The following is a 14,663-nucleotide window of genomic DNA, read 5'->3' as shown; positions in this document are numbered from 1 at the left end:
AAGGTCAAAGTTTTCACGCGAGGGAAGACTTGAACCAAGGACTTGCCGTTTCGCAGCTTGTCACACTAACCACAAGACCACGCGCTCCTGACGTCACACTGTCCTTGATATTGCCTATTTTGCTCATGGACTACTCAGTTTGTATATTTTGCTTAGTTTTTCGTAGTTCCACTCAACTTCTTCCTGTTTTCTCGATCGATCTGTGTTCAGTTTTTCAAGGCCTATCCACTGTGCCAACTTATAACTAAATCTGAGGGGGGTGCGATGGTGAGGTTCCCTTGTCAGCACCCATCGCTCCGAAAACGGCAATCGCAGTGACCTCACGAAGCTGTTTCCTCTGTCCACCCGACCCCTCGCCATAGCACAGCCTAGGGCCCCTAAATGGTTCAAATGGCTCTGAGCACTATGGGACTCAACTGCTGTGGTCATCAGTCCCCTAGAACTTAGAACTACTTAAACCTGTCTAACCTAAGGACATCACACACATCCATGCCTGAGGCAGGATTCGAACCTGCGACCGTAGCAGTCGCACGGTTCCGGACTACGCGCCTAGAACCGCGAGACCACCGCGGCCGGCTCCTAGGGCCCCTCCGGCAGGTCCAGTGGACAGACCAGTTCACGAAAACCCTCATTTCCCCACATCCCAGTGAACCCTCTTATCTCTGTCATGTTACCACTCTTCTGCCCTTTCCACCTATCCCAAGTCTATACCATGTTTGGGGCCAGTCGACTTGGATCCACAGTCCAATTTTTCACCCCCACCAAATGACGCACCTACGTATAGTCCCTGCCACGTGTCTTACCGTATTCCTTACCCCCTCCGCCCCTCTCCCCCATCCTCCCCCGTCTCTCCATTCCATTCGTCAAGGGGAAATGTCGCAAACAGAAAACGGAGGGGGAACCTCCCAGTAGCGTTCCATATTCTGGAGCTCTGCAGTTGAAACTCGAGTACTATTTTTAAAATGAATGAAGTAGATTGTTTTCTAAAAATTCCTTTTAATTTATCAATACCTAGAAATCAAGCGGCCAGGTGCACATCAACCAATCGGTTTCTTAATGTCTCAACTTGGTCGAAAGAACAACAGAGCTTTCTGCAGCACGCAGTTCTGCAAAAAGTGGACAACAGTCAGCTGTAAATATCTAAAGCGTTGAAGTGGTCGAATTAAGAAACATGAGGATAGTGGACAACACTTAGAAAATACTTGTAAATACAAAATGCTTGGCACCGTTAACACTGCTGCTCAAACTGATACAACGTATAAAATGTCAATACATAAACATGATGAATTAGTTATGAAGAACATACAGATATTAAACAGAGTATGTTAACGTTTTGCGGAACTTGTGAGTTCGCACTAAGGGCTCCCACTGAAAAAGGGGGTGAGCTAACCGTGGCAATTTCTAATATTCCTCTCTTCTAGGAAACTTTGGCAGTGTGTTGGATGACTACTTATATAGCTGTAGTACTTCCGTCTGTAAATATGCAAAACACATCGTACAAAATGAACTTAGAGGCTTCAGGTATCAAGTTTACATTGAAGAACTTATTAAAGATATTAGTGCTGCCACTTTTCATTCCGTGCAGGCAAATGAAACAACAGATATTATGTGCAAAATTCAGTTTGACATTATACTGCGGCATATTAAGAGGAAGAAATCTGTTGAGAGATTCTTTTTCGTTGACATAAATGACAAAAACGAAGGTTATATAACAACAATTCGGAACAATTCCGTCATAAAGTTTATTGATTTTTTTATCTGGACCCCATCGACTAAAATCAGCACCAGCTGCCACTGACTGTCGCACAACTTACTCCGTCCATTAAACCCTTAGAATGCTGCTAACGCAGGCTAGACGATAATTTCGATCATCACCAGCAGCACAAGTACGCCTTCTCAGTTCTCCTTCAGTTTCAGCAGCGGAGCGCGAATGGCAGGGATGCGCTATGCTCGAGATAAACTAACGGAATCAACTGTTAAAACAGTTCAGAGATATGGTTGTTCTCATCAGATTCTACAGAAAACTAGTGTTGACAATGATAGTTTAGCTATAAACGCCAACGTCACAAGCAGAATATGAAGAGACAGAAAAAGTATATGAGGATGTTGAACAGGTAATTCAGTATGTAAAGAGATGAAAGTCTAGCAATCATGGGGAATTGGAATCCAGTTGCAGGGGAAGGAACAGAGGGAGGTGTTACTGGGGAATATGAGATTGGCAGAAGGAATGAGAGAGGTGAAAGACTAATTGAGTTCTGTAGTAAATTTCAGATGGTAATATCGAATATTCTATTCAAGAATCCCAAGAGGAGGACGTGTACTTGGAAAACATCCAGAGACACGGGAAGATCTAGTTAGATTACATCATGGCCAGACAGCGACTCTGAAATAATATATTGGATTGTAAGGCATTGCCAGGTGCAGACATAGATTCAGATCACTATTTAGTAATGATGAAGAGTAGACTGAGATTTAAGAGAATCATCTGAAAGCCTCAGATGGGAAGGTAGTGGGACACTGAAATACTTGGGAATGATGAGACGCATTTGGAGTTCGCTAATGATATGGACACTGCGATAAGGAATACCACAGTAGGCCGTTCAGTTGAAAAAGAGTGAACATCTCTAAAAAGAGCAGTAACAGATGTTGCGCAGACAAACTTAGGTACAGGGAAGGTAACTGCGAAGAAACTGATCAACTGATCGACGACAGAACAAAGTACAAAAATGTTTAGGGGAAGACAGGAATACAGCAATGTAAATCCTGGAATGAAAGAACTAGGAAGTGCAGGCAGCGAAGGCGAAATGGCTGCAGGAAAGATGTGAAGAAATGGAAAAAGAAATGATCGTCGGAAGGACTGACTCAGCATACAGAAAAATCAAAACAATCTTCGGTGACGTTAAAAGCAAGCTGGTAACATTAAAAGTGCAATGGGAATCCCAGTGTTATACGCAGAAGAGAGAGCGGCCAGATGGAAAGAGTACACTGAAGGCCTCTATGAGGGGCGAGAGGGCGGGGGATGACATTATCTGATGATGTTATAGAAGTAGGCACTGGCGTCGATAAGGAAGACATAGGGGATCCAGTATTAAAGCCGGAATTTAAAAGAGCTTTGGAAGACTTGACATTAAATAAGGCAGGAGGGATTGATAACATTACATCGCATTTCCTAAAAGTTTGTGGTAAGTGGTAAGCGAAGGACTATTGAAGTTGGTGTGTACAGTATATGAGACTGGGGATGTACCATCAGAAATCGGAAAAATGTCATCGATTCAATTCTGAAGACAGCAGGAGCAGACAAATACAGGAACTATCGCACAATCAGCTTCACAGATCATCCTTCCAAGTTGTTCAAAAGTATAATATACAGAAGAATGGAAAAGAAAAAACAATTTGTCTTTAGGAAAGGTAAAGGCATCAGAGAGGCAGGTCTGACTCTGCGCTTGATATTGGAAGCAAGACTGAAGAAAACTCAAGACGCGCTCGTAGGATTTGTCGAACTAGGAAAAGCTTTCGACAATGTAAAGTGGGGCAAGATATTCGAAATTCTGAGAAAAATGGGAGTAAGTATAAGGAAAGACGAGTAATATACAATATGTACAAGAATCAAGAGGGTACAATAACATTGGGAGATCAAGAACCAAGTGCTCGGATTATGACGAGTGTAAGACAGGGATGCAGTCTTTCACCCCTACTGTTGCATATCTACATCGTAGAAGCAGTGACGGAATTAAAAGAAAGGTTCAAGTCAGGGGTTAACACTCAGAGCGAAAGGATATCACTGATAAGCTCTACTGATGACATTGCTATCCTTAGTGAACGTGAAGAAGGTTTACAGGATCTGTTGAATGGAATGAACGGTCAGATAAGTACAGAATGAGGAAGAAATTTCTTCGTATGTACCTTTGGGGCAAAGCATTGTATGGTAATGAATTACGGATAATGGACAAACCGGAACAGAAGAGAATCAAAGCGTTTGAGATGCGTTGTTACAGAAGAATGTTGAAAATTAGGTTGACTGATAAACTATGGAATGAGGAGGTTCTCCACAGAATCAGCAAAGAAATGAACATATGGAAAACCCTGAGAAGCAGAAGGGCAGGATGATAGGACATGTGTTACCACATCAGGGAGTAACTTCCATGGTAGTAGAGGGAAACGTAGGGGAAGACAGAAATTTGAATGCATCCGACAAATAACAGAGGACGTGGGGTGCAAATGCTACTCTTAGATAATGAGGTTGGCGCAGGAGAGGGATTCGTGGCAGTCCGCATCACACCGGTCATAAGACTGATGACTCAAAAACACATCATGGAGAACTCGAAGATAGGGTCATAGTTGACAGTTCATGTCACTTCACACGTCGTCGCAGCTACCTGTGTGAATACTTGTCTTGCTTCAAACAGACCCAGTTCCTGACCCAAGGTCACGTGTCGCGGCTGTTTAGTCCAGCACGACTGAGTTAACAATGTCTGCTGTCTCCAGCTAGTTGCGCGTGGCCGCTGAGATCCTGAATGGTGTTGAGCATGGCCCTGTTGAAACCATCGATGCCAAATATGGCCCTGCTGAACATGTCGATTCCAAATTCGCATAACTCAACTGCGATCGCGACCAATGCGAGCAACAATAACGCGTGACAATAACCCGTTGTCTCGATATGTCACGATCATGTTACTGTCAAATTGCGACATATGCTGCAGGTATTGCTCCTTGCAACACGAGGATTAACACTATCTCTTCACAAACCAAAAACATTCGAATGCAATTTCCGAATCAGAAGCCTACTGTGTGATGTTTTCTTGTTTACAAAACGTAGACCTCTTTGTGTAATTCCAATGGAATTCTAATCATTTGGTTAGTGAAGCACGTACTAGTAGTACACTTCATGATAACTAGACGATTGTTGGATCTACATCTACATCTACATCTACATCCATACTCTGCAAGCCACCTGACGGTGTGTGGCGGAGGGTACCTTGAGTACCTCTATCGGTTCTCCCTTCCATTCCAGTCTCGTATTGTTCGTGGAAAGAAGGATAGTCGGTATGCCTCTGTGTGGGCTCTAATCTCTCTGATTTTATCCTCATGGTCTCTTCGCGAAATATAGGTAGGAGGGAGCAATATACTGCTTGACTTCTCGGTGAAGGTATGTTCTCGAAACTTCAACAAAAGCCCGTACCGAGCTACTGAGCGTCTCTCGTGCAGAGTCTTCCACTGGAGTTTATCTATCATCTCCGTAACGCTTTCGCGATTACTAAATGACCCTGTAACGAAGCGCGCTGCTCTCCGTTGGGTCTTCTCTATCTCTTCTATCAACCCTATCTGGTACGGATCCCACACTGCTGAGCAGTATTCAAGCAGTGGGCGAATAAGCGTACTGTAACCCACTTCCTTTGTTTTCGGATTGCATTTCCTTAGGATTCTTCCAATGAATCTCAGTCTGGCATCTGCTTTACCGACGATCAACTTTATATGATCATTCCATTTTAAACCACTCCTAATGCATACTCCCAGATAATTTATGGAATTAACACTTTGGCTGCGGCATCGGTGCAGGCGCACTACTCTCCAGTGCGGCCCGGCAACGTGCGAGTGGGTGCCGGTAACACCCCGAAATGACAGGTACCGCTCGTAACCGACGCTCGTAAGCACACCTGAGCTGCAGGATGACGTGGAGACCTTGTAAGATCTGTAGGGTCACGTTCTATACCGACTTAATGATGACACCTTACAAGGGAACCTCCGCATCGCACCTCCCTCAGGTTTAGTTATAAGTTGGCACAGTGGATAGGCCTTGAAAAACTGAACACAGATCAATCGAGAAAACAGGAACAAGTTGTGTGGAACTATGAAAATAATAAGCAAAATATACAAACTGAGTAGTCCATGCGCAAGATAGTCAACATCAAGGACGGTGTGAGCTCGGGAACGCCGTGGTCCCGTGGTTAGCGTGAGCAGCTGCGGAACGAGAAGTCCGTGGTTCGAGTCTTCCCTCGAGTGAAAAGTTTAATTTTTTATTTTCAGACAATTATTATCTGTCCGTCCGTCCGTCCGATGCGAGGTAACTGCACCGTAGTATGGGACGCTACACCTAAACAAACATCGAAACACACTACGTCAGTCGCCTACAGCGCACGGAAGAGAGAGTATTCCTGCTAACGAGGCTTCCTGGCTGGCAGTTGACTGTTCGCTACTTTGGACGAGAGTGCATTAAATACGTGAGATGTATTCCGTGAGCAATATGAATCCAGCAAATATAGCTTGCGACTTCAATAACAAGGTCAATGAATATTTTCCGAAGTTTGCGGTGCGGTCGCAAAACACAGACACTAAACTTATTACAGTGAACAGAGACGTCAATGAACGAACGGACAGATCATACACTTCGCCAAAATAAAAAAAAATAAACTTTTCACTCGAGGGAAGACTTGAACCAAGGACCCCTCGTTCCGCAGCTGCTCACGTTAACCACGGGACCACGGCGCTCCTGTGCTCACACTTTCCTTGATGTTGTATATCTTGCGCATGGACTACTCAGTTTGTATATTTTGCTTATTTTTTTCATAGTTCCACAAAACTTCTTCCTGTTTTCTCGATTGATCTGTGTTGAGTTTTTCAAGGCCTATCCACTGTGCCAACTTATAACTAAATCTGAGGGGGGGTGCGATGGGGAGGTTCCCTTGTTAGATGCATTACTTCAAATAAGCTTCGACTGTATTGTGGTCATGTTTTGAAGTCTGTTTGCTGTCTGACACCTATAGGGGTCACACAGGCGTCATTCAAATGTTCATTAGCCGTCATTACGAATAATATACGTTCAATAACTGACCACACAAAACAAAAGTTTACACGCTATGATGCTAGCTTAGACACTGCAACTAGACTGAGTAATCCGATAGTGAGCGTGGACGCTTATACGCGTCAGCCGCACTGGCTCATGGCTTGTTGTGACGCTTATAAGCGTCATCCACAGCGAAAGTGTTAACTGCTTCCAGTTGCTGACCTGCTGTATTGTAGCTAAATGATAAGGGACCTTTCTTTCTATGTATTCGCAGCACATTACACTTGTCTACATTGAGATTCAATTGCCATTGGATGCCGCCTTCATGGTGTTCGCACTGTAATGGCCACAAGTGTAAATGAAATAGTGTGGACACCGTGGCATTGGCAGGTCCGCGTGAGTGGCGTGGACATCCGACACGTGACGGGGGCGTGGCTTCGAGCGCGCATCGCCTTCGTGCAGCAGAAGACGACACTGCTGGGTGCCACAGTGGCCGACGCCATCCGCTTCGGCGTCGCCGGCAGTGACGCCGACGTCACGGACGTAGCCAAGATCGCTGGTGTCCACGACGTTATTGATCAGATGCCAAAGGTCAGAGATTCTAAGTATAACTTGTAATCTAATTAGTCGACAACAGGTGTACGAGAACAGTCTGAAAAGTTCTCGAGCTTATAGTGAAAACGACAATTTATGCTTTCAAAAAACTTTTACTTTTCAGCACAGTGTCCTCTAGTATCAATACGTTTCATCCAGCGGCGTTACAATGCCAAAGTTGCCTCTCTGTTGTGTCCTTCCAGAAGTGGTGCAAAGTACTCATCTAAAGCCACAATGGTTTCTCGAGTGGACGAAAAGCGCTGACCAGTTAGGAATTTCTTCTGTTTTGAGAATAGATGGAAGTTCGAGGTAGCCAAACCTGGGGAATAGGGTGGATGTTCCAGCACTTCATAGTGCAAATCCTCATATATTTTAGTGGTACACAGTAGCAAATCACTACATGATGAATCTTAATAAGAAAAAATTGAATATCATTTTGAAAATGCTGGTTACTAAAGAAAATTGAAATTGGTGTCGTTTTGTTCTTCCACAGTGTAAGTTAAGTGCCTGGTCAAGATATAGTCTTGTGTCTTACATGTTGCACATTGTATACTCTAGGATAGGAGAAGGATCCTAACTGCTCTTACTAACTAGATAGGATAGTAGAAGGGGAGTGCTTCCAGAAAGTAAATATGGAGTCACTGGCTGGACCCAGGCACCATATGCCACATAGTGTATCTATGGAAGTACCACAGATCCCTTATCTGTTCGATTGCACCGCAAAACTACCGAAAAATGTTTCTGAGAGCATTTTCACCCTAGATTTTGCCTTGACTATACAGCGGACAGAATGTATTCTCAACTATTTCAACTCGTCAAACCACTTTCAAATTCGTAATTCATGATGGACATAAGAATTAAAAAATATGTTCAAATACTCATTGATAACAGAAATGAAAATAAATTTCCTTTTACTAGATATTTCACTTTCTCTGGGCTAAAGTACCCCCCGTAGGGTTTGCTAAAGTATGCAGTATGATCCAAACAGTGTATAGTAAGATACATTTCAAATAAATTCCCCATGGTGTGTCAAGTATCAAAGAACTATACAGGGTGGTCCATAGATAGTGACCGGGCCAAATATCTCACGAAATAAGCATCAAACGAAACGACTACAAAGAACGAAACTCATCTAGCTTGAAGGGGGAAACCAGATGGTGCTATTGTTGGCCCACTAGATGGCGCTGCCATAGGTCAAACTGACATCAATTGCGTTCTTCTAAATAGGAACCCCCATTTTTTATTACATATTAGTGTAGTACGTAAAGAAATATGAATGTTTTAGTTGGACCACTTTTTTCGCTTTTTGACTGATGGTGCTGTAATAGTCACAAACATATGGCTCACAATTTTAGATGAACAGTTGGTAACAGGTAGGGTTTTTAAATTAATTTTCCCATTGCTCAAGGCACTTTACTGGACAGGTGCCTTGTCCTGATGGAAAGTGACTTTTTCTTCTTTAAGCTGAGTCTCTTTTCACGATTGCTTGCTTCCAGTTTCGTTAGAAGCTGAGAGTAGTATTGTTTAGTTATGGTTTTACCGTTTACAAGATAGTCAATCAACAGAAATCCTTTCGCATTCCAAAACACTGACGCCTTGATCAGTTCATCTGATGGTACGTCCCTGCCTTCTTTGGGGCTGAAGAACTGGCTTCTTTTCACTGCATTGGCTGCTGTATGGATTCGCGTGTGTAGAGGTGAATCCATGTTTCGTGCACTGTCACATACCGACGCCAAAACTCACTTCTGTTCTTCTTATAACGCAGCAAGCACTTTTCGGAAAGTGTCTTGTGAATGCGCTTAGGGTCAAAAGTGAGGAGAAGCAGCACCCAGTCTTGCAGAAAGCTTTCTCATGTTCAATTCCTGCAAGATGTGGCCAACACGTTCCTTTGATATCCCTAGAGCATTAGCTGTTTCACGCACCTTTTATCCACCAATGTTCCAAGACCATATCATGCCTTTTGCCGATGTTATCCGGTGTGCTTGCACTGTTTGGACGTCCTTCGCGTTGGTCATCCTAGACTCTTTCACGTCCACGCCCATTTCTTCACGGTGGAAAATGAATAACCGCCATACACATTTACAAGCCACAAGTGAATTTCGGTCGGCGTTAAACCTTCTTTTACGAAGAATTTAATCACTGCACGATACTCGACTTTTGTTTCCATATTCAACACCACGCGCTTCAGAACTGCTTCACACGACTGCCTTACAGTCAAATGCTACCTGGAATGACTTGAAGTTCTACGTGGCGCCTACTATACTGTGTTCATCATAAGAATAAACCTGATGTAAACATTACACCATGTATTCTTCCACGTTTGCTTGAATGTCACTGGATCATTCCGCTTGGAGCAGAAGCCAAGCTGTGTCCAGTACAGTCAAGTACCATCATAAGGATACGTTTTACGCTATGTTAGAAGCATATAGACTGATCGATGATGTGGGACAAGAGTTTTACCGACGCATTTAACTTGGACAGCGCTGGCCAACTAGCTGGTCCAACTAACCTGCAAGGATGTGAGCAGCTGCAGTTCAGAGGTAAAAAGAGAAGAGCAGAGAAACGAAATAGTTTCGAATGTCACTTAATTTTTAAAGAGAATGAAATAATATTCGGCAAAATTCCAGCATTACAGCACGCTTGTTAGGTGATCAGACGGAAAGCTTAAATCGCTCTCGTTCTCATCTAACATAGTATTCTAATTAGAAACAAGAATGATGAAAATTCTTAACTTAAACACATGGTAATTTTTCTGAGCAAACTACGTGTGATGCACAAGCATACTGTTAGGATTTCACCGTGTTGTTGAATACTGAAGCCAAATTTCATTTGAGAGACAATAATCTATGTTTGTCTTGTCAATTGGAAGGTCGTGCAGTTCGTACATGCTTATCTCTTTCGGATCTTTTTACTGTCCAGCCGGATTTTAATAAATATTGTCTGACAGAATGTAACCGTCCTATTTAGATACATTAAACTGAATAGTTGATCTTATTTTTCCCAGTGCATTTGCAGTTTTACTTCTAGACAAAAATATATGAGGTGAACGTCGAACATTTAGTCTCTCATAGCCAATTTCGTCTTAATACTTTTTTCTGCTGCATCTGCTTTCTCTTTCTGTTTGCTACTTCTGTGATCAGTTTTATGCATACAGTCCAAACTTTCTCTTCGGCAACTTAATTTCCACCTAACAGTTTTCGAAGAGTGATAGTGAATTTTATGTTCTCGAATAAAAGGGCAAAGGGACTGCTGTTGAGATTGGCTCTTACATTTCAGTGCCTAATTTGAAGAAAAAAAAGTGTATGATTACCAGTTTCATTCGTGCCAAAGAACTGAATAATTACTCGCTTAGCTACTCTATCCTACATTTGAAATACGAGATTCGTAATATAAAATTTTGCTAGAAGTCTGACTGATCTAAAATCAGTTGCTCATCAAAATAATATGAGAGGTGCTCAATAAGTAATGCAACACATTTATTTTCTCGGCCAATTTCACTTGAAAACGCGCAATTTATTGTGGGACATCGTGGAATATTCCCCATGTTTGCTACATGTGTGATATCTGTATACAAGGTGAACCATTGATCGTGACCGGGCCAAATATCTCACGAAATAAGCGGCAAACGAAAAAACTACAAAGAACGAAGTCTAGCTTGAAGGGGGAAACCAGATGGCGCTATGGTTGGCCCGCTAGACGGCGCTGTCATAGGTCAAACGGATATCAACTGCGTTTTTTTAAAAATAGGAACCCCCATTTTTATTACATACTCGTGTAGTACGTAAAGAAATATGAACGTTTTAGTTGGACCACTTTTTTCGCTTTGTGATAGATGGCGCTGTAATAGTCACAAACGTATAAGTACGTGGTATACATAACATTCCGCCAGTGCGGACGGTATTTGCTTCGTGATACATTACCCGTGATAAAATGGACCGTTTACCAATTGCGGAAAAGGTCGATATCGTGTTGATGTATGGCTATTGTGATCAAAATGCCCAATGGGCGTGTGCTATGTATGCTGCTCGGTATCCTGGTCATCATCCAAGTGTCCGGACGAGTTTCGTTCTTTGTAATTTTTTCGTTTGATGCTTATTTCGTGAGATATTAGGCCCGGTCACTATCAATGGAGCACCCTTTATATTATACTATCTGTCTGATATACACTCCTGGAAATGGAAAAAAGAAAACATTGACACCGGTGTGTCAGACCCTCCATACTTGCTCCGGACACTGCGAGAGGGCTGTACAAGCAATGATCACACGCACGGCACAGCGGACACACCAGGAACCGCGGTGTTGGCCGTCGAATGGCGCTAGCTGCGCAGCATTTGTGCACCGCCGCCGTCAGTGTCAGCCAGTTTGCCGTGGCATACGGAGCTCCATCGCAGTCTTTAACACTGGTAGCATGTCGCGACAGCGTGGACGTGAACCGTATGTGCAGTTGACGGACTTTGAGCGAGGGCGTATAGTGGGCATGCGGGAGGCCGGGTAGACGTACCGCCGAATTGCTCAACACGTGGGGCTTGAGGTCTCCACAGTACATCGATGTTGTCGCCAGTGGTCGGCGGAAGGTGCACGTGCCCGTCGACCTGGGACCGGACCGCAGCGACGCACGGATGCACGCCAAGACCGTAGGATCCTACGCAGTGCCGTAGGGGACCGCACCGCCACTTCCCAGCAAATTAGGGACACTGTTGCTCCTGGGGTATCGGCGAGGACCATTCGCAACCGTCTCCATGAAGCTGGGCTACGGTCCCGCACACCGTTAGGCCGTCTCCCGCTCACGCCCCAACATCGTGCAGCCCGCCTCCAGTGGTGTCGCGACAGGCGTGAATGGAGGGACGAATGGAGACGTGTCGTCTTCAGCGATGAGAGTCGCTTCTGCCTTGGTGCCAATGATGGTCGTATGCGTGTTTGGCGCCGTGCAGGTGAGCGCCACAATCAGGACTGCATACGACCGAGGCACACAGGGCCAACACCCGGCATCATGGTGTGGGGAGCGATCTCCTACACTGGCCGTACACCACTGATGATCGTCGAGGGGACACTGAATAGTGCACGGTACATCCAAACTGTCATCGAACCCATCGTTCTACCATTCCTAGAACGGCAAGGTAACTTGCTGTTCCAACAGGACAATGCACGTCCGCATGTATCCCGTGCCACCCAACGTGCTCTAGAAGGTGTAAGTCAACTACCCTGGCCAGCAAGATCTCCGGATCTGTCCCCCATTGAGCATGTTTGGGACTGGATGAAGCGTCGTCTCACGCGGTCTGCACGTCCAGCACGAACGCTGGTCCAACTGAGGCGCCAGGTGGAAATGGCATGGCAAGCCGTTCCACAGGACTACATCCAGCATCTCTACGATCGTCTCCATGGGAGAATAGCAGCCTGCATTGCTGCGAAAGGTGGATATACACTGTACTAGTGCCGACATTGTGCATGCTCTGTTGCCTGTGTCTATGTGCCTGTGGTTCTGTCAGTGTGATCATGTGATGTATCTGACCCCAGGAATGTGTCAATAAAGTTTCCCCTTCCTGGGACAATGAATTCACGGTGTTCTTATTTCAATTTCCAGGAGTGTAGATAATGGTATTGTGTATATTACTTTTGTCACCAGTTGGTGTTCTCAAAAGTGTTCTTCGCGCCTAACAAATGACCATAAAGAGCACCTGACCGTGACGACACTGCAGGAAAACACCTGTTTGTGGCCGGCCGGCCCGCGGGAGATGGGGCACGTTTGCGCGACCTGTTTGGAACGCACCTCCGTCACAGATGCCATTTTGAATGCAACGCATAGCGCCGCCACCTACCGGAACTTGTGAATTCCGATGCTCAAATCCAGTAAAAACGCGCTTGATGTGGATATCTACTGGCCCATCTGCTTCACCAACTATCCTTGTGAGCTGCTGGAACGTATGGTGTGTCGGCAGTTGGGTTGGGTCCTGGAGTCACGTGACCTACTGGCTCCATGTCAGGGCGGCTTCCGCCAGGGTCGCTCTACCACTGCTAATCTTGTGTCCCTCGAGTCTGCCTTCCGAACAGCCTTTTCCAGACACCAACACCTGGTTGCCGTCTATTTTGACTTATGTAAAGCATACGACACGACCTGGCGACATCATATCCTTGCCACATTGTATCAGTGGAGTCTCCGGGACCCACTCCCATTTTTTTATCCAAAACTCCCTGTCGCTCCATACTTTCTGTGCCTACTATAGTCCCCCCCCCCCCCCCCCCCCTCGTATTCAGGTGCATCGTATCGTGGAATATTTAGGAGACTGGCTTTCCGTAGGGCTCTGTATTGAGTGTCTCTCTATTTTTAGTTGCTATTAATGGTCTAGCAGCAGCTGTAGGGTCGTCGGTCCCACCTTCTCTGTATGCGGATGACTTCTGCATTTCGTACTGCTCCTCGAGTACTGGTGTTGCTGAGCGGCGCCTACAGGGAGCCATTCACAAGATACAGTCATGGGCTCTAGCCCACAGCTTCCAGTTTTCAGCCACGAAGTCATGTGTCATGCGTTTCTGTCGGCGTCGCATCGTTCGTCCAGAACCAGAACTGTAGTGGAGACATGTCGATTCTTAGTACTGGTTTTCGACGCCCAGTTGACTTGGCTGCCTCACCTTTGTAGCTTAAGTGGAAGTGCTGGCAACACCTCAGTGCCCTCCACTGCCTGAGCAACACCAACTGGGGTACAGACCTCTCTACGCTGCTGCAGCTCTACAGGGCCCTTGTTCAATTCCGCCTTCACTATGGGAGTCTAGTTTACGGTTCGGCGGCGCCCTCAGCGCTGCGTTTACTCGACCCAGTGCACCACTGTGGCGTTTGCCTAGCGACAGGAGCTTTTAGGACGAGTCCAGGGACCAGCGTCCTGGTGGAGGCCGGAGTCCCTCCATTGAAGGTTAGGTGTGCACAACTACTCGCCAGTTACGTTGCACACGTTCATAGTTCTCTTATGCATCCGAATTACCATCTCCTTTTCCCAACCACGGTGTTTCATCTCCCGCGTTGGTGGTCCAGGTCAGGGCTTATGATTGCGGTTCACATCCAGTCCCTTCTGTCTGAACTGAAGTCCTTCCCGTTATCACCTCCCCTCGAGGTCCATTCACATACACCTCCATGGTGTACACCTAGGCTGCAGATTCTTCTGGACCTTTTGCAAGGCCCTAAGGACTCCATTAACCTGGCATCTCTCCGCTATCACTTCCTCTCGATTCTCGGCACGTACCGGGGCTCGATGGCTGATGGCCATGTAGGCTTTGCATGTGTTCGTGGAGGGCAATTGAA

General features: G+C 45.4%; 1 protein-coding gene across 1 annotated transcript in view; it reads left to right on the top strand.

The window, feature by feature from the left end:
- The window catches only part of LOC126474356 (bile salt export pump-like), a 179,905-nt gene that overhangs the window by 58,432 nt on the left and 106,810 nt on the right, over positions 1-14,663 (top strand). The window contains exon 3 of the mRNA XM_050101823.1: positions 7,172-7,372. Coding sequence (XP_049957780.1) covers positions 7,172-7,372 — 201 coding nt within the window. The remainder of the gene's footprint in view (positions 1-7,171; positions 7,373-14,663) is intronic.

This window comes from Schistocerca serialis, chromosome 4 (assembly GCF_023864345.2).
Source record: "Schistocerca serialis cubense isolate TAMUIC-IGC-003099 chromosome 4, iqSchSeri2.2, whole genome shotgun sequence".
Taxonomy (NCBI): Eukaryota; Metazoa; Arthropoda; class Insecta; order Orthoptera; family Acrididae; genus Schistocerca; species Schistocerca serialis.
The sequence above is the reverse complement of the archived record's forward strand: the minus strand, read 5'-3'. Positions and strand labels throughout refer to the sequence as shown.